The sequence below is a fragment of the Mustela nivalis genome, assembly GCF_964662115.1.
Source record: "Mustela nivalis genome assembly, chromosome: 4".
In the NCBI taxonomy this organism is placed as follows: Eukaryota; Metazoa; Chordata; class Mammalia; order Carnivora; family Mustelidae; genus Mustela; species Mustela nivalis.
In genome coordinates, this window is record NC_139023.1 from 93,670,283 (window position 1) to 93,692,816 (window position 22,534).

At 35.8% G+C, this 22,534-nt stretch overlaps 1 protein-coding gene across 2 annotated transcripts in view; it reads left to right on the top strand.

Annotated features, from left to right (window-relative positions):
• Positions 1 to 22,534, top strand: part of LOC309863291 (bifunctional heparan sulfate N-deacetylase/N-sulfotransferase 4) — a 242,168-nt gene that overhangs the window by 166,440 nt on the left and 53,194 nt on the right. For both annotated transcript variants that reach the window (XM_082727895.1, XM_082727896.1), the window contains exons 5-6: positions 17,086 to 17,271; positions 19,123 to 19,251. In XM_082727895.1, coding sequence (XP_082584021.1) covers positions 17,086 to 17,271; positions 19,123 to 19,251 — 315 coding nt within the window. The remainder of the gene's footprint in view (positions 1 to 17,085; positions 17,272 to 19,122; positions 19,252 to 22,534) is intronic.

The window sequence follows — 22,534 nt, forward strand, 5'->3', positions numbered from 1 at the left end:
GGTGGTAGGCTAATACTAGCCTCACAGAATTAGTTGAGAAATGTTCCTCCTCTTCTGTGTTTTGAAAGGATCTGTCCATGATTGGTATTAATTCTTCACATGTTTGATAGAACTCACCAGTGAAATTTCCTGACCTGGCTTTTAATAATTTAAAGCTTTTAAATTATTAAATCAGTCTCTACTTGTTATAAGTCTATTTGGATTTCCTATTTCCACTTGAATCAGTTTTAGTATTTCATGTGTTTCTATGAATTTATCCATTTCACCTAAGTTACCTAATTTTTTGCCATAGAATGTTCATAATATCCCTTATGGCTCTTTTGATTTTTATAAAATTAGCAGTGTTGTCTTTTTTTATTTCCTGATTTTACCAGTTTGAAACCCCATTAATTACTAGCAGCATGCTCCTTGGTTTTTCACTGCCTTAAGGTGCAGACTTTACCATAGTCTGAATTAATACAGTGCATCCCTTTTCGCAGAAAGTAGTCTTTGAGGTAGGTCTGTGAGACTTTTTCCAACCACAGGAGTGTTCTTAGCTATCCCTTTCCTTGGTTCTCTCCAATAAACTTCTTGTTTGGTCTATTATTAGCTTATTGTGAATTTTAATTAAAATAACAGCAGCCTCCTCTAAATTGTTTCCCATCAAAATCTCTATTGTTTTCAAGGGTGACCTTAGGCTTGAACTTTTCCATACTCTGTCCCAAATAATATCACTTCCCTTGGAGAGAATTTAGGAGCTCTCTCTTTCTATGACTTCCATCTCCTCCTAAGGAAAATTTTTGCACCCACTGCTCTGGAGTCGAAGTGGGAACAATGACCTCTTTCTCTCAAAGTGACAAGATTTATGAGCAGGGTGGTAGATTGGGATGGTAGACTCTGCTCTTCTCAGCTCAGCTTTCCTGGCTTAAAATGACCACCCTACAACTGAGCTGGAACAAGGACAAATCATGGTTTCAGTATTATTGGTCTCTGGCATCTGAGATACAACTGAGGAAGAGAGCTCTAGATCTCTTAGTTGCTCTTGCCTAAAGTAGAACTTCTGTGCACAGAGCTAGGGGAATGAGAAATCCTCAAGGCCTGCCACTCCCAGGGAGGATCACAGCTTTAGACTGAATCCAAGGAGAGAGAAACCCCTGTGTTTATGGGGTCATTCTAAACTGAGGTAAGTGGGGAAGGGTGTGGGTACATGGTTCAGTTGGTATATATTCTCACTGTTCTTACTAATCTTCTAATCATCATAGATTTTCTTGAATAATGTTTCTTCGTTTGCTGTACACTTTTAGTTCATTTTTCCAGAGATTTTAAATGGTTAGGGTTTTTTAAAAATTTAGTTATTTGAGTGAGGAAGAGAGAAGATGAGTGGGGGGAGGGGCAGAGGGAGAGGGAGAAACAGACTTCCCCACTGAGCAGAGAGAGTCTGTCAACTCGGGTCCATCTCAGGACCCTGAGATCATGACCTGAGCTGAAGACAGACGCTTAACCAACTCAGCCACCCAGATACCCCTAAATGGTTGTTTTTAAAATAATTTTTATAAGTTATGGTTGTCAGAATTGTCCAGAAGTCGGAATTCTACCATCACATCTTGACTAATTGACAATAGCGCCCCACTAGTGTCCAGTTCCACTCTTGGGCCTATTGAATCTATTCTCATCAAAGCAGCTATAGTGGCCTGTTAACTTCTAATTTGGATCCTGTCGCATTTTATCTCAAAGCCCTCCAAACTACCTTAAAATAGCCCTTAAGGCCTTCGCACTGACCCCTTGCTTCCTGTGCTCCGTGTTCCCATCTGATACTTTAATGGCTGGTACTTGGAAGTCTCCAGTAACTTCCCCTGATGTGCTAGAATTTCTAGACTGTGTTTTCAAATTAAAACCCACTGTGGCTTTGAAATCATTTGTTTGTTAAATCTACTATGTCTGGGTTTTTTTGTAACAGTACTTTAAATCCTAAAGCAGGGTAGGCAAAAAGTATTTTTAAGTTTTAAAGAGCATTAAATAATGAAATCAAATATTAATGGCATTTCCTTGGAAGAAAGAGCAGTAAAAATTCTCTAAATGTGTAGTAAATGGAATATTCATTATGATCTTGAATATATCTAATAATACTTATTGGAAACCTCTGATGAGCAAAATGGTCTTAGGAAGGAAGAAAATAATAAAATCACAGTGGGAAGGTTATAGAAGAGCAGCCAGAAAACTAAAAACTCTCTTATATGAGCATATAAATGATTTTGTTACTGAATGCAGAGTATTTATTTACAGATAGCATTTTATAACAGTTTAAAAGTATTTCTGTATATACACCATGTGGTCAGTAGAGATATCTCTTCATCACTATAACTATTAATTATTTTTTCTCTTTATGCTAAATATGCATACATTTCTCATATATTATTCAAAAACATCATTTATAGGCACAATTTATGTATCACCATGTTCCTTTACCATGACAATATTTTGTCCATCGTAATTCTTTTTTTTTAAAAGATTTTATTTATTTATTTGACAGACAGAGATCACAAGTAGGCAGAGAGGCAGGCAGAGAGAGAAGGGGATGCAGGTTCCCCGCTGAGCAGAGATCCCGATGTGGGGCTCCATCCCAGGACTCTGGGATTATGACCTGAGCTGAAGGCAGAGGCCACTGAGCCACCCAGGTGCCCTGTCCATTGTAATTCTTTATACTTTCTTATTAATACTCATGTGTTTTATCTGCGATACTCAAAATCACACACCTATAGATTCAATCTTCAATATATGCTGTATCAAGATGGAATATGTGTATTACAATGTGAGATTTATCCATTTGTCATTGAAAACCTTTAGAATCTGGGTGATTTATTATTTTAACCATTTCAGAGAGTAACTTTCTAAAATATGTAACATTGCTTTCAAATTAATAAATGCATCATGTCTCATTTTTCACAAAGATTAAATGTTTTCACTGTTTATACAAATGATTTTATTGTGCTCTCAGAGTCTTCTGAGAATATGTGAACTATTTCCTCTTAAACTGTGTTCTTAAATTTTTTGAATTTTTGCATCTACTTTTTCAAGTTTTCCAAGTTATGGTTTATAAGATTGAGAACTTTCTCTTCTAGCCATTATCATGTTATCTAAGTATAGCAGCAGAGTCCCATTTTATTAAAATGAATAGGTCAAACTAGGTAACCATTGAGGTCTGTGCTATCTCTAAAATTCTATAAATCTGAGTTGCTTAAGCTTGGAAATCAGATACAGCAAGCTTCTTACCCTTGTTTCCAAAGTGATAGTTAAAGCATTCGATTTCACAAATGAGAAAACTGAGCTCCTGTGTAAATGGTCCAACTGTGAACCCATACACCACTTTGGGGTTCCTAATCCAGTAATCTGTCAATTGTACCATATACCACCCCAAGCAAAAGTTAATGATCTCTGGGAAAACCCAGTAGGCAAAAGGAACGAACTCATGAGCCCTGTTTTTCTAGTGTTCTTTTTTAAACCATAGTCCAGATAATTAAGGTAATATGTAAATGATTTCTGCAAAGTGAAAAATTGTTGAAGAACATAGACTTTTCTTTCTGTATTGAGAGAAGTAGATGTTATTGCATAAAAACTTAAAAGGTTAACACGGAAAACTGAAGTGTGCAAGTCGTATAATGATCAGCTTATTACATAATTAGTGAAAATATTTTTATTTTTCTTTCAGCTACCCATTTCCAGGAGATTTTTTACCCCTTTTACAAGTGGAATGATGTTGTTTAATAAAGTCCTTAGCTAACTTATTCAAGCAGTCTCTAAGGTTTTCACCAATTCCTACTTTCACCAAACCTACAATATGAAGAATAGCATAAACTTTTTGCCTGAAAATTAAAATTGGTATTTCATTAGCTATTATTATTCATTCCGCTTAGCAATGGATTTAGAGGGGAAAAAATGGCTTTTGTTGTCATGTGTTGTATCATGGTAAGTCTTTGACTTGCTGGTCTGGTATTGGCAGGTAGATGAAAGAATTTCCCTTAGAAAATCTCTGTAATACATATCTATCTATTCGATTTTCCTAGCTGAGGGCAACATCAGACCCACCTATCCCCCAAATTCTTATTTTAGTTGCAACATCTTTTTTCTATCAAGGAGCTATTTTATTTCTGAACATATTTAACTTCAAAGGAATAAATGCCACCTACAAAATTAACTTTAATATTAAGCAGCAATAATTGAAGGAAATGAACTATGCCTATTATTCAAAATGTTTTAAGTGTAAATCTATCAAGGCTTGCATCTATCTCTTTTGAACATCTTGTTATCATTACTTTTGGTTCATATAAAACCTTGGAAGTCATTCCTTCTACTTTATGGTTTTTATGCATTTAAATATTCTTTTAAGATTAACTAGAGGATCTAATTCTTTTCAAGTGCCGATATATAAAACAATTGAAGCAGAGGATTTCCCCCTAGGAGATAAGCTGATAAATGCTTAAAGTAGTTATTAATATTTAATATACTTGCTTTAAGGCAAATAAATATTTCTTCTAAATATTAAGTTTTGTTTATAATATATAGAAGAGTAAACTGTGCCCAAAATACAGAAGACAAAGTTATGTTGCTCTGAAGAAAACAAAACCCTAGCTATTTTTACACACACAAATCTTTTGTGACATGAGTTTACCCTGCGCAGGCCACTGCCTAATTGTTCGGTGTATTAGTTAAGCCCAGGCCTTGGGCTTCAGACCTATCTTAATTCAAATTCCATCTTTGTCAGTTATTAAATGGGTGACCTTAGCAAGCAACTTAAAATTCATGTGCTTTTTATTTTCAAATATGTAAAATGGGGTAATAGTAGTTTGTACCTCAGAGGTTTTTGTGAGGATTACATGATGTTATGTACATGTTTGTGTATGTCTAATGCTTAGCAAAGCATTTGGCAATTAAGTGTTTCAAAAAATATTTGTCATCATTGTCATCATCATGGTTACCATCATTTCACCATATTTCTTCCAGAAACATATGATCATTCCTTTTGAAATAAAAGGTTGGTGGTAACCACCAAATGAGTTTCTCAAGGTTATGTGATATGCAAGTTGGGGACAGATACAAGATATTTTCATTTATTTCTCCATCTATCCATAATTGAAAACTGAATATGATCACTAATTTTTAATAATTAAAAGAGACTAGTATCTTACCAAACATTCTAAGAAAAATGAACATGGACGATAAAAGTTGTATTTTTTTTAATTTCTTTTTTTAAGATTTTATTTATTTGTCAAAGAGAGAGAGAGAGAGAGAAGAGAGACACAAGCAGGGAGAGCTGCAGAGGGAAGGGAGAAACAGGCTTCCTGCTGAGCAAGAAGCCCAATATGGGACTCTATTCCAGGACCCCAGGATCATGACCTGAGCCAAAGGCAGACACCTAACCTACTGAGCTACCCAGGCATCCCCAAAAGTTTTATTTTTAAAGAAATAAGTGAAAACAATTAGAAAGCATTGATTCGTGTATATGTGAACTCTTGACTCTGAAATTATTGTTTTCCAATTATTTTAAAAAATGTTCAGATACTTCTTCCAGTGTGAAAAAGTAACTCTCTCTTCCCTTCACTCATTTGCTCCTTCCTATCTTACTTCCTTTTTTTTTTTAACAAATAACACAAAAATACTAGTTTTTCTTTCCTCTCTTCTTTTCTTTCTTCCTTTTTCTCAACAGACAATTTATGAATATGTATTATCTGCTAAGTATTTACTTGATATCAGGGATGTGGAAATGAATGAGATGCTGCTTATTCTCACGGATTTTACTTAAGTGTAATAAGATAGTGTTTTGTGGTTTTTGACAAAAATGTACAGAGCTTTATATAGACACAAAGGAGACACTGGTTAGTTATAAAGGGAAGTAAATTTTTTAAAAAACAGGACAAACCATTGAGATAACATGAGTGAAAACTGAGTGTTGCTGAGGCAGAAGACAGGACAGGAGCACCTAGACAGAAAGACAATGTGCAAAGAGCACAAGATAGTGCCCAAATAAAGTGTTCCACTCTCCTAGTAAAATTTATAGAGCTTCAGCAGTGACCTATCAGTGGGTCTGGAAACTACTGTCTCTGGAATTTGGCCTGCAGTCTGTTTTTATATGGCTGGTGCACTAAAGATTGTTTTTACATTTTTAAAGGATTGTAAAAAACAGACAAACAAACGAACAAAGAAAAATGTGTGACAGAGGCATTATGTTGCTGGCAGGGTCCCAAATATTCACCACATAGCCCTTCAGAGTGAAAGTTTGTCAAACTGTGGCCCACACACGTAATGATCCAGAGGAAAGTATATCGTATTGCAATCATAATGCTGAACAGTATTCCATGAATTTGTAATTAACACACATATATCCATCAGGGATTATCGGTAATCTCTTGTGTCCTTGAACGTATGAAATTTGTAGAACGAAAAATACATTTCTGGTAATTCTTACCCTTATGAGTTTCCAAAAGGAGCATAAAATGTTGAGAAAAGGAAGAAGAAATTGATTTGGTGTCAGAGAAAGCTTTGAGTTGGGAATTAGGAGATGAGCCTGAGTAGCTCCTGTGGGGCCAGAATATGCAGAAATTTTATACTCCAGGCCTCAGGGCCTCAGCGACCTAAATCCAACCGCATGACCACCTTTGCATAGAACTCTGTCTACCATTTGAAATACTAATTCTCCAGATTCTTCTATCATCTCCCAGTGTTCCTAATTAATGTACTCTAATTCATTGCTCTTCTCTAGCCTTCTAGCTTATTATTCTTGTGTGTCTTTTGTACATAAGATTAGGAAGTGAACCGCTCAGCAATAGGGCATAGGAATTCCCATTTCAGGGAACAGATGTCTTTAGTCCTTGGTTGTCACTTCTAAATGAAAACTTAGTACCCATTTTTTTACATCTTCCTTTCAGAATGAACCCAAAGTTTGCTTGTGGAGCCAAGTGTCCGGGTAAAGGACTGATTCTTCATCTTTTATTTCAGATAGGAGACTACTAACATATTTCTGGCCGTGGATATAAGAATAAATGGTATGAGGCTCCAGGAAAGCAGGTTAGATACAGCTGATGCTTTCCCTTCTACCCTTTGCTCCTTTGTTTTGCCTTGTGTTTGGTCCTATTGGCTGAACTAAGGTGGCATCTTAAAACTATGAAGGAAAGGTTGAGAGAGTAAGAGAGCACACTTCTGGCATTCTTGAACCTCTGAACCAATTGCTTATCTCCCAAATTCCCATTACTTAAGTAACCTCATCTCCTTATTAAGCCACTGCTTTTTGTTTTCACTTTTGTCTTTCTGGTACAGGATTTGAGCAAAACAGTAGTTTTGTGAGTAGCTTCTTAGGATGGTCAATAATAGCATAATTAACTTTCACTGATAGATTTTAATTTAACTGCTTCACTGACCAAACTTGTTTTTAATTATTAAATGACTGAAATAACCAAGAGCCAAGATTTTCAAGGTTTTTGTTTGTTTGTTTGTTTCTTTTTTTTACTTAACTCCTGCTGTGTCCAGTAAACCCTATTCAAATTGGATAATCCATCAAAGGTGATTGTTACCACATATTTTTCTTTTCTTTTTTCTCTTTTGCCTTTTTCAGTTTGAAAAATCCTTTCAGCTTGGTAGTTTCTTTCATACTTTATCCATAGTGGCTGAACATTTTCATCATTCCATGATTACCTCTTTCTAGTTGACACCTCAGTCCCCTGCAGTCATATCTGCAGTCACTTGAGCAATATGGGAATGGGAGAAATTGCTTCCAAGCATGTTGACAGTGGAGAGAGGTAAAGCTGATTGATAATACAGGAGAATTAGAGTGCTTGAAGTCAGGTTGTTTTGAGATGAAAACTGCATCAATGCTTTGATTTCCAAATATGATACCCTTTTAACATGAAGATAATAAAATGGAAATATAATATTTTGTATGATTTTAATCTGAAACATGTCAACATATCTACAGAAAAGCATAACAATGTAATCATCTGTATAGGCAGTTACTCATGTGATCATAATTTAAGGGTTTTTTTATTAATATATAGGTGCCAATTATTAACATAAACTTACTTTTTGTCTAATGAAGTTTAACCTATTTCACAGGTAGTAGAGGCTCCCTAATACCGGAAACAATCAGAGATATGAATATTCTAACTCTTAGAGAAGGCACTGGATGTCACAGAAGGATTTTAAAATGCAATAAGACCCTGTATTTTGGGGTTGGGGAGGGAATTGACAACCTGAGGAATGGCACATGCCTATACCAAATGTTTAACACATTTTTCCATAAATGCATTAAGTTGATATTAAGAGGAAAATGACTCCTAAGAGAAATCTCAGCTGTACTAGAAAATAATACTAGAAATATATTCCATTGCTCAGAGAAAGTAATAGTTTATGCAAATCTATATCTGCAAAGTAATGTGTTTAAATTACTGATTCCAACCCATCAGCTATATAATTGTGTAAGCACCCAAAAGGTTTGGAAATGTGTTCAAAATCATAAAATCAAGGGCATTCTAGCCAGCCTTAAAAAGTGCAGGTTGCCCTCTTCAATATATCTACTTCAAAAATACACACACACACACACACACACACACACACAGACATCCCCTAACCAACCCACCTAAAGTAATGCTTTATTCCATGAACATAGGCAAGCGGAGGATAAAGTAATAATAATAATAATAAGTATATATAAATAATAAATAATAATAATAAATCTTTAAAAATAGCTAATATATAGTGTGTATACATTCTTTAGGTATTAAGAGTGAAGAGAAGATATGGCAAGATAAATTAGGCATAGCTGAGATAAAATTACAAATGAAACATATTGTGAACATAGTATAATTTGTATTCATCAGAATTATTTCGAGTACCTTCTTTTTGCATGTGTCTTACAGTAACTATAGAAATGGTGACATAATGGGATGGATAGTACTATTTTTGTTTCCATCTGACTCTTAACACATCTTAGAATCTTTAATGTTATCATTTCTTTCACGGTAAGGGCATTGTGAGAAGCTCTAAATACTTAATATGTGGTACTGTTTCTCTTGTTACTAAATTAAATTTGGAACCAAATCTTTCCATGTAACAGAGGCAACAGTGAGGGAGAAAAGTACTGAAATGCAGTCCGGTGTTCCATGAGATATTCTCATACCACATCTCTGCCATCCTCCCCTCTTCTCAGGTTCTTGCTTTCCGTCTTATTCTGCTTATTTCAAGAGCCAAACAGCATAAGCATTCCCCTTGAATACATCCTGAACTCCTTTGTACTTCTTGGTTCATCATACTGCAAAGCCTCTGCCTTACTTGAATCCAAATCTCCACCTAGTCTATGCCTGTACCCCTGAAACTAAATGTTTGGCTGGGGCCAACATTTGACTTTTCCCACTGTAAAGCCATGACCACCGACCTCAGGCAGACCCCCAAAGCTTCCCAGAAGTTATACTGCAAGGTCTCACTTCGTTCATCATCCTGTTCTATAGGATGTTGCCTCCTCTCTGCGAACTGCCCCACCTTTCCCCCGATCCTCACTCTCAGCTGATGATCTTACTTCACTGAAAAAAAAAAAAAAATCAATAAATTAGAAGGGAAATTCCAGGGGCACCTAGGTGGCCCAATTGAGTAAGCCTCTTCCTTGGGCTGCGGTCATGATCCTAGGGTGTTGGGGTCGAGCCCCGTGTCACAGTCACTGTTCAGTGAAGAGTCTGCTTGTCCCTCTTCCTTTGCTCATGCACTTTCTCTCACTTGCACTCTGTCTCTCAAAATAAATATGTAAAATCTTAAAAAAAAAAGGGGGGAGGACTTCCACATTACTACTTCCATTACTACAACTACCCCTTCAACATGATGATAACAAAATGAAAATACAGTAATAGGTATGATTTTAACATAGTCACAAAAAATATATATAATCATAATAATTTTTACAGAGTTACTCAGTGGCCATAATTATTTACTAAAAGTTTTTGAAATATATTGGTACCACTTATTAACATAAACTGTTTTAATAATGACATATATACAAACTGTGGACTGGCATCCCGTGAGGGAAGCATGCATTCTTGGCTTCTGCCTTGAAATGATGAATAAAACAACTAGAAACACAAAGGCCAAATTCTCCACTTTACACCCAATCCCACCCCATTCCAAGTATTTAAGAGCATTATTCCAGCAATTGTCCCCTTTCTGTACAAACATCCTGCTATTACTCCCATCTTTAGGTAATCCTTCCCTTAAGGCTCCCTCCAGCTACAACACCTTTTCTAGACTCTCCATTTTAGTGAAACTTCTTGAAACAGTTGTTAATACTCACTGTCTCCATCACAGGCCCTCATATTCTCTCTTAAATTCATTCCAATGTGTTTTCCCTTTACCTATCTGTCTGAACTCGTCCAGTTCACCAGTACACATCCAATAATAAAACTAATGTGCAGTTCTTAGTTTCTCATTTTATTTCATCAGTTAGCAGCACTCAACATTCAGACTCCTTGATCACTTTCTGCAGTTGGCTCTCCTTTAGTTGTGGATTCCTGATATTCCTCTAATCTCACTTGAGATAACTCCAGTATCTCCAGATACATATTCCAGTATATATCCTGGATTTCTTCTCTTCTCCCTGACTTTGTAGTGTTAAATACCCCAAGATCTGTCAGATTTCTCTATTTTTGCATTCATTCTGTTGATGATCCTAATGAGTCTTATGACTCTAAATAAAATTTATATTATGTATTATTAACTCACAAGTTTAGATCTCCAGCTGAACCCTCTCCTATGAATCCTAAACATATTTATTTGACGTCCTACCTAACATATCCAATGGATGTCTGAAGTCAAACATATGTCCTATCTTTCTCCCCAAAACCTGTTTAATTTTTAACTTTCCAGTCTCACTTGATAGAAACCCTATCCTGAAAGTTGAGTATTTCTCTTGTGTCTTCTACTCAATCAATCATCCAATCCTGTGGCTGCACTATATATCCAGGACCTAAAGGATCCACACCTATTCCTTCTCTGCAGTGATGCTGCATTAGAGAGTTTCTATGAAAGCATGATCAATATGAACAGTGCCCCCAGGAGTTGTTCAGTATATAACTCGTAAGGTTATTTGCAGCAACCCTGACTCTTGACGTCACCTCCTGTGACTCTCCCCCTTTAATAATTCTTCTCCAAAAAAACAACTGAATTCTTATTCTTCCTACAAAATACCTGAGGAGATGTTAACTCAGAGCAATGTATGTACTGTCACCTGTTTCCCAAGTTATCTGGATTGCTTAATTCCTCACAACTTCAGACCTCGATTCAAAACATTACCTTTTCTAGGACCCCTCCTGAATAATCTATTTACTTCTGCAACCCATACCCCCTCAAACCTCCCTTTTTCTCTGCTTTATTTCCCTCCATAGTTGTTAGCATCTTCTAATATATTGTGTATCTTACCTACTTATTTTGTGTAATCCTGGTCTCATCCCATTAAAATATGTGCTTCCTACTGGCTAAGATCTGCCTGTTGTGTTGACTGATATATATCCAGCACCTAGAATGGTTTCTAATACATCATGTATGTAATAAATATGTATTGTATAAAGAAAATCAATGAACATTTTGTCAATAAAGAATTCTAACCACAAAAATTAACAATGCAAATGCCTAATCAACTATGTTTCATACAATGAGAATGAAGACTTTAATTTTTCTGTTAGTTCCATCTAGGCAACAAAGTAGACCTTCAGCAGGATCAAGAATATTAAAGGGATGAGTCTCAATTGCTCAAAATAGCTCTTGTTAGGATCAGAAAGTTCACGCTAAAGAAGCAACACCATTGCTATGCTATTTCTTTTTCAAAAGAAATATCCGTTTGTAACACAGAGCTCTCCAGAGATTTGTCACCATTTACTAGGCTTCAGTCCAAAAAGTGTCAGGATTGACCCAGCCAATTTCCAGGGTCACACAGTCATTGCTTTTATCACTTATGAAAACAGAAGACAATTTCAGTTCCCAAAACACAGTGGAAAATCAATAATCCTAGGGTCATTCTCAAAGTTGACAATATGATTCCAAGTCCTTATTAAAAGGAAAAATAGATAATGAGATCTATTTTCTTTCTAGTGCTGCTCCCTAGAAATTGTGTACATAGGAGTGCAAATCAGTACTTTAAGTTCAACAGGATACTGTTTAATGCATTATACCTTTTCTGAAGAAAAAGTATATTCATATATGCAGTCATTTTATTTTCCTTTTATATTCATTTATTAAATATCTATGATTAATTTATTTAATAACTTTTTTAACTTATCACTTCCTTTAAAAATGTTTATTAAATACCAACAATGTACCAAGCATGTTGCTAAGTGCTGGGGATATAAAACTATCCTAAACGTATTGTGGGTTGGTTTCATAAGCAATATCTCCAAAAATAGAGAAATCTGACAGATCTTGGGGTATTTAACACTACAAAGTCAGGGAGAAGAGAAGAAATCCAGGATATATACTGGAATATGTATCTGGAGATACTGGAGTTATCTCAAGTGAGATTAGAGGAATATCAGGAATCCACAACTAAAGGAGAGCCAACTGCAGAAAGTTTCTTTATTGACAAAATGTTCATAAGGACATAATAATAGGAAAAAATACCATTTGTTTGGCCTTTCATCATCCCTGTATCTAGCCCTCCATCTATTCTTCAGCTTTCTGTCCAACTATCTGAGGATCTCCTCTATGGCCATGAGCCCATTTTTCTCTGTTTTATCTCTAGCTCCCTATGGTGTATCTATCAGGTCCTCTAAAAAGTGTCTACAGGGACTGACCACAAAATGCAACACCAAAATGCTGCTCGTACTCAGTCTATGGGTCTTTCTACCTTTGTACGTAATGCCTACAGATTTCTTTGCCTATTTAGGCATATGTGGTTACCATATGAAGGAATATTGCAATGCATGTTGGTACAGAGGCACATGTGGTCATCCAGATTAAACCATTGGATCAACGTTCCTTCAGTAGAATTTCTCCCCCTTCTTTATATTACCTACATTATATGGTTTCACCACATGTTGACCTGTTTTAAATACCTGTGGTATTTATAATTTAAGTAAACAGGCCTCATATTTATTTTCTCTGTACATTACCACCGGCTGTCCAGTACATAAAATTAAATAGTCATACATACTACATTATTACATGAGAGTATCCAACTAGACAAATAGGTGTTTGTCATATATCAATGAGCTTACTTGTAGAAATATTGACCAGTGTTTTAGCAAACTCTTCCTCTGTTTTCTGAGAATTCAAACCACTGACATCTCGGATGAACCCCTTAAACCTTTCATACTTATTACACAGTGGCAAAAACTACCTGAATCAGTCAGGATTCCACGATAAAGGCAGAAGCCACTTGGAGTTATTTTAAACTGAGGGAGTTTTTCTTCAGCGATTTAAGTACCTCCAAAAACTTCAGAAGGGCTGACGGAGCAGATTCTAGGCTGTATTTCTCAGGGGACTCACAAAACCAGACAGAACTGGTTCCCTAGGGGAAGAGCCACTTCAAAGCTGCCATGGGAGCTCTGGCAGAAGCAGTAAGTTTCCACTGCCTTCCTGCAATTGGGTACCAAATACTGCTTCAGGAAAACTTCCTGTTTTCCTGACCTCATGTCTCAGCAACAGGGGCCAGGAGCTGCCACACTTTAATATTTGCCCACCTACTGCCTTCTGAAATTTGTCCTGAGTTCTTCTAATGGGCTGAAATGTGTTTGCACAAAAAATGATAGCTACAGAGATGTTTGGGAAATGGACAATTTTGTTTTATAATCTCTCCAAGTGAAAACCACTCCAAGCAGATGGGAGTGCCAGTTCAGAAATACATATTAAAGTCAATTCTCTTAGTCTGTAAAGTGCTTCCAATTATTAACTGGAACTGGATTGGGCAGGGGTCACAGGAGCAGCAACTTAGTAGAACAGCAAGTGAAAAATCTATGAATTTAGAAGACTTGGTTATAATTTTAGCTCTGACATTTAGGAACATGATCGAGTCATTTGCTTTCCCTGGGCCTCAGTTTCCACATTTGAAAGTAACATTCGGGCCACCTCACAAGGTTATCACGAGGATCTCATTAGACATAAATGTGGAAACACTTCATGAATATTAGATAGTTATCAACTGCAAGCAGATACAATCAGTGGGAATGATCAAAGAAAAACTAAATGAAATCATTGCAGTTACTATTAGGTATTTAGTGCTAAATACATTTTATTTTATTCTAGGTTTTGAAAAATGGCAACCTTATTTTTATATTTTTATATAGTCTGAAAATCACCATGTTATCTCATTTCTTAGTCAACTGGGAACTTATCATAACTGGGAAAAATTAATCAAGTTAAACTGTAAATATTTGTGGTGTCAAAACATATCAGAAATCTTGGATCCTATAGGAGGCACTGTTTTAATAAATAATAAATGCCATATTGGAGTTAGTTTATTCTTTCACTTTATGTCTATTCTTATAGTTTCAAATGCATGCTTCCTTTATTCACTTTAACAAGACTTTTAAATTTGTAATTTTCATTATCTTGTATAGGTATGATGTTTGGTTCACCTTTTAGTTGACCGAGTCTCTGTGAAGGGTGTTTGAAGCTCTGGACAGTAACGAATGAAGGTTTCTAGTTCAGCAAGCCTCTTGATAACAGAAAAAGAGTTTCTAGGGAATTACTTTTCATTTTGTGTTATCATTTAGATTGAAAAAGCATAAACTCATAATTATCTAGTGTGATTTACTATTTTGATTGAGCTCTGGTTGTCAGTGTGATAAGATGACCTTATGAGCAGTATAACATTGAGCCCCCAGAAATCAATAAATATAATAAAATCCTTTTACTGTCTCTTCCTTCCTACTCACTAAATCAATTGCTTTTTACCTTCTGGTTTTTCAAGAAAGTTCTACAATTCATTTTACTACCTGTCAAAATTGAAATGTCTTTTTTTTTTTCTTTTCCTGAGGAGATACAGTTGTTTGATATTTCAATTTTCTTCATGATTTTATTTTTCACCTCTTTGTTTCTATGACATTTGTAATGTCATATGTAAGTATTTAAGTATTTAAAGTATGTAAGTATTTACATACTTATCTAATGTTCTAGGTCTAACATATTATACAGGGATAGAAAATTAGGCCTAGGACAACGAACAGTATGGATTACTCAGATTCATACACTGTTATTTTGCAAATGATGGGACAAGATGATTACAAAACTCCATATGAATCATGAAAAAGTAATGAGAGTATAACAGATTGTTTTTCCTTTCTTGCAAATCAGGAGTACTTGTCTACACATCATTAACATGAGTTCTATTTACCACATAAAAGTCTTTGAACACCAACCTTATATTTCTCCCATGAGGAAGTTCATCTGCCTCTCATACTCAACGCATCCACACTGGTTACCTGGTGATACCAATCCTCAGAAGGCTAGTGATGAAGTCACTGGGCAATAGGGAACTAATCCATGAGAACTAAGGCTTTTCCCAGCACCTGTCTACCAGCGATGAGTCAAAGTAACAGTAGCTGCCTGTCCCTCTGGCAGCTTCCAAGGAGTTTTGTTACTGGACTTTTCCGACCTTGCCTTGTATTGAAAATAGAAGCTGGGAAAAGTATTTTTCTTCTGCACACACCAAGAAATGAATTTTCCCCAGTGCCTAGCAAAAGACTCCAGCTCATTTTATAGCATTGATTTCATAACACAGACTTTCTACAGAGTCATTTATTGTAATAGATGTTTGAAAACACATCGTCTTAGTGAAAGAGGGTAAATTTGGCTCTACGATGAGAGTCATTCCATGGAAGGAAAAATGAGGGAGCCTTGCAAAATATTTAGGGCCCACCTTCTGAGCTGAGTGTGGCACGTGACGTAGGCACTGTAGATATTTGATCCATTCACCATTTGCTTATTATGCCAGACTGAATTCTTTCCCTATGCTGTGTGCCATATAATGGAAAATATAAATGGCAATTGTCACCACTTCTGTGTTCTGTTTATTGATTCAATCAACTTTCATATAATATTGTAAACTAGCATTTATAACCTCATTGATGAGATTCAATCCTAGAAGGAGTCTTATAAAGCAGATAATCAGTTAAAGGAAGAAATATAAAAAAGAATAAATTAGAAAACTGCAGATCTATATCATGTACCTTGCAATGTAATATCATTCTTCAGTAATTTTTTCCACTTTCTCGCTTTAAATTTGTACTTGTTTTCCTTTAGACTCGACTGTTTACCCAAGGCAAGCATCTCATAGTAAGGTGCATGTTTCATAAGGAGTAAATTGAGCTGCTATGAACCAAAACCCAGGGAAGAACCTTATTTTTTTTCCTTTACCCTCTCTATCCAAAAGACCACTGTGTGTCATATATCTGTCCCCTGGCTTTTAATGGCACCACCAATAATCAGTCTGGTCTGGGTACCCGTGTTCCCTCTACTCCTCACTATTGCAGTAACTTCCTAATGCACAGCCTTAATTCATTTCCTTTCAACTTCTAGTTTATCTTAATGTGTTGTCACTGGGTCTTTCCTCCAAAAACGTAGAACAGATCTTGTCCCTTCCTGCTCAAGAGAGCTTGCTTATCTACATTATTTAAATGGAATTTATTCCAAATCCCTTAGTTAACAGTAAAAGCTCATTATAGTTCATTCTTAGCTTTCTGGTTGTCTTCAACATTTTATACACAGATACACCACACACAAACACACACACACACACACACACACACAGCGTGTTCTTCCATCTCTCATATTTGGCACTTGCTCAAGTAACACTACTTTTCTATCTGAGGAAAGTCCATATTCTCTTCCTATCTTCCTCCAAAACGTTCTGTATTCAAAATTCAGAATTAAACTCACCCACATACCACATGCCAAAGTATTTACTATGTCTATGAGACCATCAGAGTGCTTTAAGATTATGAGCTGCTGAAATACAAAGCTCTATGTTAGTTTTTAGATTTCTTGTACTTAGCATAAAATTCAATGTATACTAAAGGATGTTTATGGAAACAATTTTAATTGGATTCAATTGACCGCACTCCATGTGATGTTTTCGCTTTCTTTTAGGAGCACGGAATACCTATCAACATGGGCTACGCAGTGGCACCACATCACTCAGGGGTCTACCCAGTTCACATTCAGTTGTATGAAGCTTGGAAGAAGGTCTGGGGTATTCAGGTCACCAGCACTGAAGAATATCCACATTTGAAACCTGCACGGTACCGAAAGGGCTTCATTCACAATAACATCATGGTGAGCATAAACTGCTTTTTGTGATGAAAGCTCTTAATACCTATATGTGGAAAAAATACAAGATCTAACTTCAGAGCTCTCTAGCACGAGTATCCTAAGTTCCTAACATACCATGGTGGTAACTGGTCACGGGTTAACACATTGTTTGGCTAGTGGTTTGCTTTGTAAACGGTGGGCGGTTTTGCCAAATTCAAGATAACCTCAAAATCCTGAAAATTAATTTCAAACAAATCATCCATGTACTTTCTCAATTGAAGTTTTGTCTGGGGACCTTATACTTTTGGGAGTTGCTCCTTGTCTTTTTGTTTAGGTAGTCATATTGAGAATTTTCCAGGCAAAGTGTCAGTCTGTAGATCAAGAGAATAGCTCCCAAATTACTACACTAGCAACAGACAGAGTCAAACAAATAGGATCTGAAAATTAAATTTATCTACTCAGTTTATTTTGGTTTTCAGATACTTAAGAGTATCTTAGGATATTGTTTTTATATTCATGTTTTTTTTTCTTGCATTCTCTAAAAATGGAGGTGGACATATACTTTTTCAGATATTTTGATTAAAAAATAATCTGATGCAACAATGGTATATCAGTTGTTATAAATGAGAATAGAATCAAATGAATTTCACCTAGGAATTTAAAGGTATTCATTGGAATGAATAAAAAATGGTATTCTTCACTTTGAAATAAAATAGTCATCTTAAAATATCCATCTTTAATTACAGTGCCTTAGGTATGTTCTCATTATCATTTGCCTAGATCATAGCAAGGGTCTACAAACTCTTCTCCCTATTTTAAATATTTGCATCTTCCCAATCATTGTTCAGATTGCTATTAGAATTCTCTATCTATCTATAATCTATCTATCTACCTAATCACTATCTAAAAGCAAAGAAAACACAGTAATACACGTGCTTAACCACAGCCATTACTAGAAGACCTTAAAAAGCCTCAGACTTAAATGGAGCTATTAATTATGCAAATAGTGGTATTGACATTCATAAAAATCCAGGAGGTATAGAAAGAATTGTTCTTGTATAATTTTAAATTAGAGTGAAAATACCACTTTTCCCTTTATTGAGTTACATGAATTTGATTATTATAAAATAAAAACATTCATTTCAACCAATATTACATGCATTCATTTAGTTTGAACTTAATACAAGCTACTATAGAAATTAAGCAAAGAATAAATAGAATTATAGTTACTCTGTTCAATTGGATGCATTTTTCCATTAGATTATAAGCAGCTTTTTTATTCAAAATCAACTTCTGGAATAAAATTACTTATTTGCTTTCTCTGTTGAACATTCAAATTTATAACAGAATTAACCTCAGAATGTACCAGAAGTAGTCATTAGATGGTCTGACTACTACTGTGACTAAAATTTAAAATCTGAGTGTAGTGAAAATAAAATTTATAGAAGTGGTAGAAGTGCTGAAAACGGACTGTTTTGAGTCTTAGAAACTGAGTACTATGTAAGATTGTGATTCAGAAGCAATGGCCTAATACCATGAAAAATGTAACGTGGGGCATCTCTATATTTGAATTAAATTAATCTTAAGAAGGCTTTTATTTTTTGCCAGTCCTTTAACATAACTGAGATGGCGGGTGAAAATTATAGCATTTCATGACAATGCTTTAGCCTATGTGTCTTATAGCTTTGATTTGGCAACTCCTTAATATTTATATCATTACACCAATACCAGATCTTGATTTCAGTAAGATTTGGCTTTAGCACCCAAGGAAACTACAACAGGAAATGATAATTTACAGACTCTGAAGTCACGAGTCAGTGGGAGAGCTCTTAATTAAGTATTGTGCATGCTGCTGCTTTCCCCCTTCTTCCTTAGGTCCTCCCTCGACAGACCTGCGGGTTGTTCACACACACTATTTTCTACAAAGAATATCCGGGAGGACCCCAAGAATTGGATAAAAGTATCAGAGGAGGTGAACTTTTCCTCACAATCCTTCTAAACCCGGTAAGTATTCTATTTACTTTTTTTTTTTTAATAACATGAGAATTTTCAAATACTTGTTTCTTTTGGTTTCCATTGCCAATCCTTTCACAAGAATAGTTGGTAAATACTAGCCCTACTAGAAGGAAATTCGATTATATCTCCAAGTTACTCAAGTTTGATTTTTAATTATTATGATCTTCAATCAAGAAAAGCACAGATTTGTTGAGAGGCATATGTTGAATTTAGCAACTAAATGTAATATAACATCTCAGTGCTGACTTCTATTCTTGAATTGTAGTAAAGACATAATATGCAGTTCTCTAGTTCAGAATTATCATTCACAATGTTATTAGTGAATGCATATTTTGTCCATAAACTTTGCTCCTGACTCAAGATCTCAGTAGGCACACACAATTCAGTCTCTAAATGAACACAATGTAAAATCGCATTGACAATATGTTACTATGTATTATCTTTGTATACCAGGGTCATCTGAGGCCTATTTTTAAAATCTCCACTAATTTTATTTGGAGATTATCAAAATGGAGAATTTTTTCTCTAATTGTGTCCTTTTATCTTTCAAAGTTTTACAATTTTATTTCCTTTTAAAAAAAAAAATTATTTACTTTTTAAATTTCTTTTCAGTGTTCCAGAATTCATTGTCTATGCACCACACCCAGTGCTCCATGCAAATCATGCCCCCCCACAATACCCACACCAGGCTCACCCAACCTCCCATCTCCCGCCCCTTCAAAGCCCTCAGTTCCTCAGAGTCCACAGTCTCTCAAGGTTCATCTCCTCCTCTAATTTAACCCGAACTCCCTTCACTTCTCCATCTCCACATGTCCTTATGCTCCACAAATAAGTGAAACCATATAATAATTGACTCTCTCTGCTTGACTTATTTCACACAGCATAATCTCTTCCAGTCCCATCCATGTTGATAAACAAAGGTTGGGTATTCATCCTTTCTGATGGAGGCATAATACTCCATAGTGTATATGGACCACATCTTCCTTACCCATTCGTCCATTGAAGGGCATCTTGGTTCTTTCCACAGTTTAGTGACTGTGGCCATTGCTGCAATGAACATTGGGGTACAGATGGTCCTTCTTTTCACTATATCTGTATCTTGTAGTGCAATTGCAAGGTCATCGGGAAGCTCTATTTTTAATTTTACCTCCTTTTATGTGTGCAAAAGTATATCAAGGTGAATGACTATCAAGTATAAAGTATATTAAGATAATGTTGAAATTATTTTTCAAAATAAATTATTTTGAAATTATCAGAAATTATTTTCTAATTTTTCTCCCATAAGTGTTCCATTTCTGTGGTCTTACAAAAGCATCTCCTCTTTCACATCTTAGTGCACATAAAAAATACGAAGTAGTGGGTCATATGCTATGCCTACTTTGTTTAATGTAACAAATTTTCAGATTCAGAGAAAAAGATTCATGCACTAGACAAAATGACAGCTCGGTTGTATGTGGTGAAGGTCTGTTTAAAATGAATTATTTAGATAATTTTTCTATGGTATTTTTTTTTAAAGATTTTTTTTATTTCTTTGACTGAGAGAGATCACAAGTAGGCAAAGAGGCAGGCAGAAAGAGAGAGAGAGAAGCAGGCTCCCTGCTGAGCAGAAAGCCCCAGGCGGGACTCATTCCCAGGACCCTGAGCCGAAGGCAGAAGCTTAACCTACTGAGCCACCCAGGTGCCTCTTTCTACGGTATTTTAAATTCCTGAAGAAATTAAATAAAACCTACTTTATGTAAAAAATGAAAACTTGTAAATTGGATTAAAAGGGTTGGGAAGTGGGGGTTAAAATGCTTTAAGCATGAATAAATACGAATAATCAAAACACCTTTCCCTCAAATGACATAGTTACTGAAAACAAAACAAAATTTAAGCAAGATCTGTTGTGTTGGGGTGGCACTATCCTGGTGAACAGCTTGCAGGCTCTATAATCTTTTGCAATAAACCATTTCTCAGAGCTTGCTTGCTCTTCGGTGAAACAAACTAGTTGAGCTAGATAATCTTCAATGTGCCTCAAAGATATCCCTTATGGACATAAATCTGAGATATTTGTGTATAATTCAAACTCAATGACACTTAAGAGATATCCGAATTTTCTGTAAGTATTTTTTTGGAAACTGAGGTGTGAATGTGTATGTTAATGAAAGCAAATGTGGAAAACCTTTCTGTTTATCTCTTTCCTCACTAGTTGAGAATTTGAACTCCATAAAGGCAAGGGTCATTTTTTCATATCTTTTTCATTCCAGGGCTACACTCTTTTTTTTTTTTTTTAATTTACTTAATTTTTTAAAAATATTTTATTTATTTGTTTGACAGATAGAGATCACAAGTAGGCAGAGAGGCAGTCGGGGGGTGGGGGTGGGGAGCAAGGCTCCCTGCTGAGCAGAGAGCCCGATGTGGGGCTCAATCCCAGGACCCTGGGATCATGACCTGAGCTGAAGGCCGAGGCTTTAACCCACTGAGCCACCCAGGCACCTCCCAGGGCTACACTCTTTTTTTTTTTTTTTTTTTTTCATACTCACATAAAGCTTTAATCAAGGCAAGGAGAATGACAAAGCAAAATGTAGGTGATCATGGGGCCAGAAATTCTCAGGGACAGCTCATCAGGGGTCTGTTTGACTCTCATAGAAAGCACTTAGTCTGTGGATTACGAGCCACTGATAAATGAGTGGAGAATCTTAGTTTCAGGAGACCATGAGGAAACATTTCCAGCAGAACCTTTTTTTTTTTTTTTTAATATTTTATGTATTCATTTGACAGACAGGGATTACAAATAGGCAGAGAGGCATGCAGAGAGAGAGAGAGAGAGAGAGAGAGAGAGAGAGAGGAGGAGGAAGCAGGCACCCTGCTGAGCAGAAAGCCTGACTCATGACTCAGGGCTCCGTCCAGGGCTACACTCTTGACCCCAAACCTTCTCTAACCCTTTCCTAAGGGGAAGTGGATAAGCGTCAGAGCACTGATGATTACCTTCTCTAAAATTCTTGCCCCCAGATCTGATTGCTATTGCTATAAATTATATGAATGCCTGTCTACTTGTCATTAAAGAGATGAATTTAAAACTTCTTTTTTATTTTGAATTCAGTACCAAACCCCTCATAAAGGATCATTTCTTATAGAGACTTATAGTTGGTTCTTTAAATAAAATGGAAGACTATTTGGCATCTAGTATTTCTAACAAACTGGTGAACTCGGAAAATAATGCAAAAACTACTGCAAACCTTGCTTAAAAATATTATCAGTGTCACAAAGATAGATTTTAATTATAGGCAGG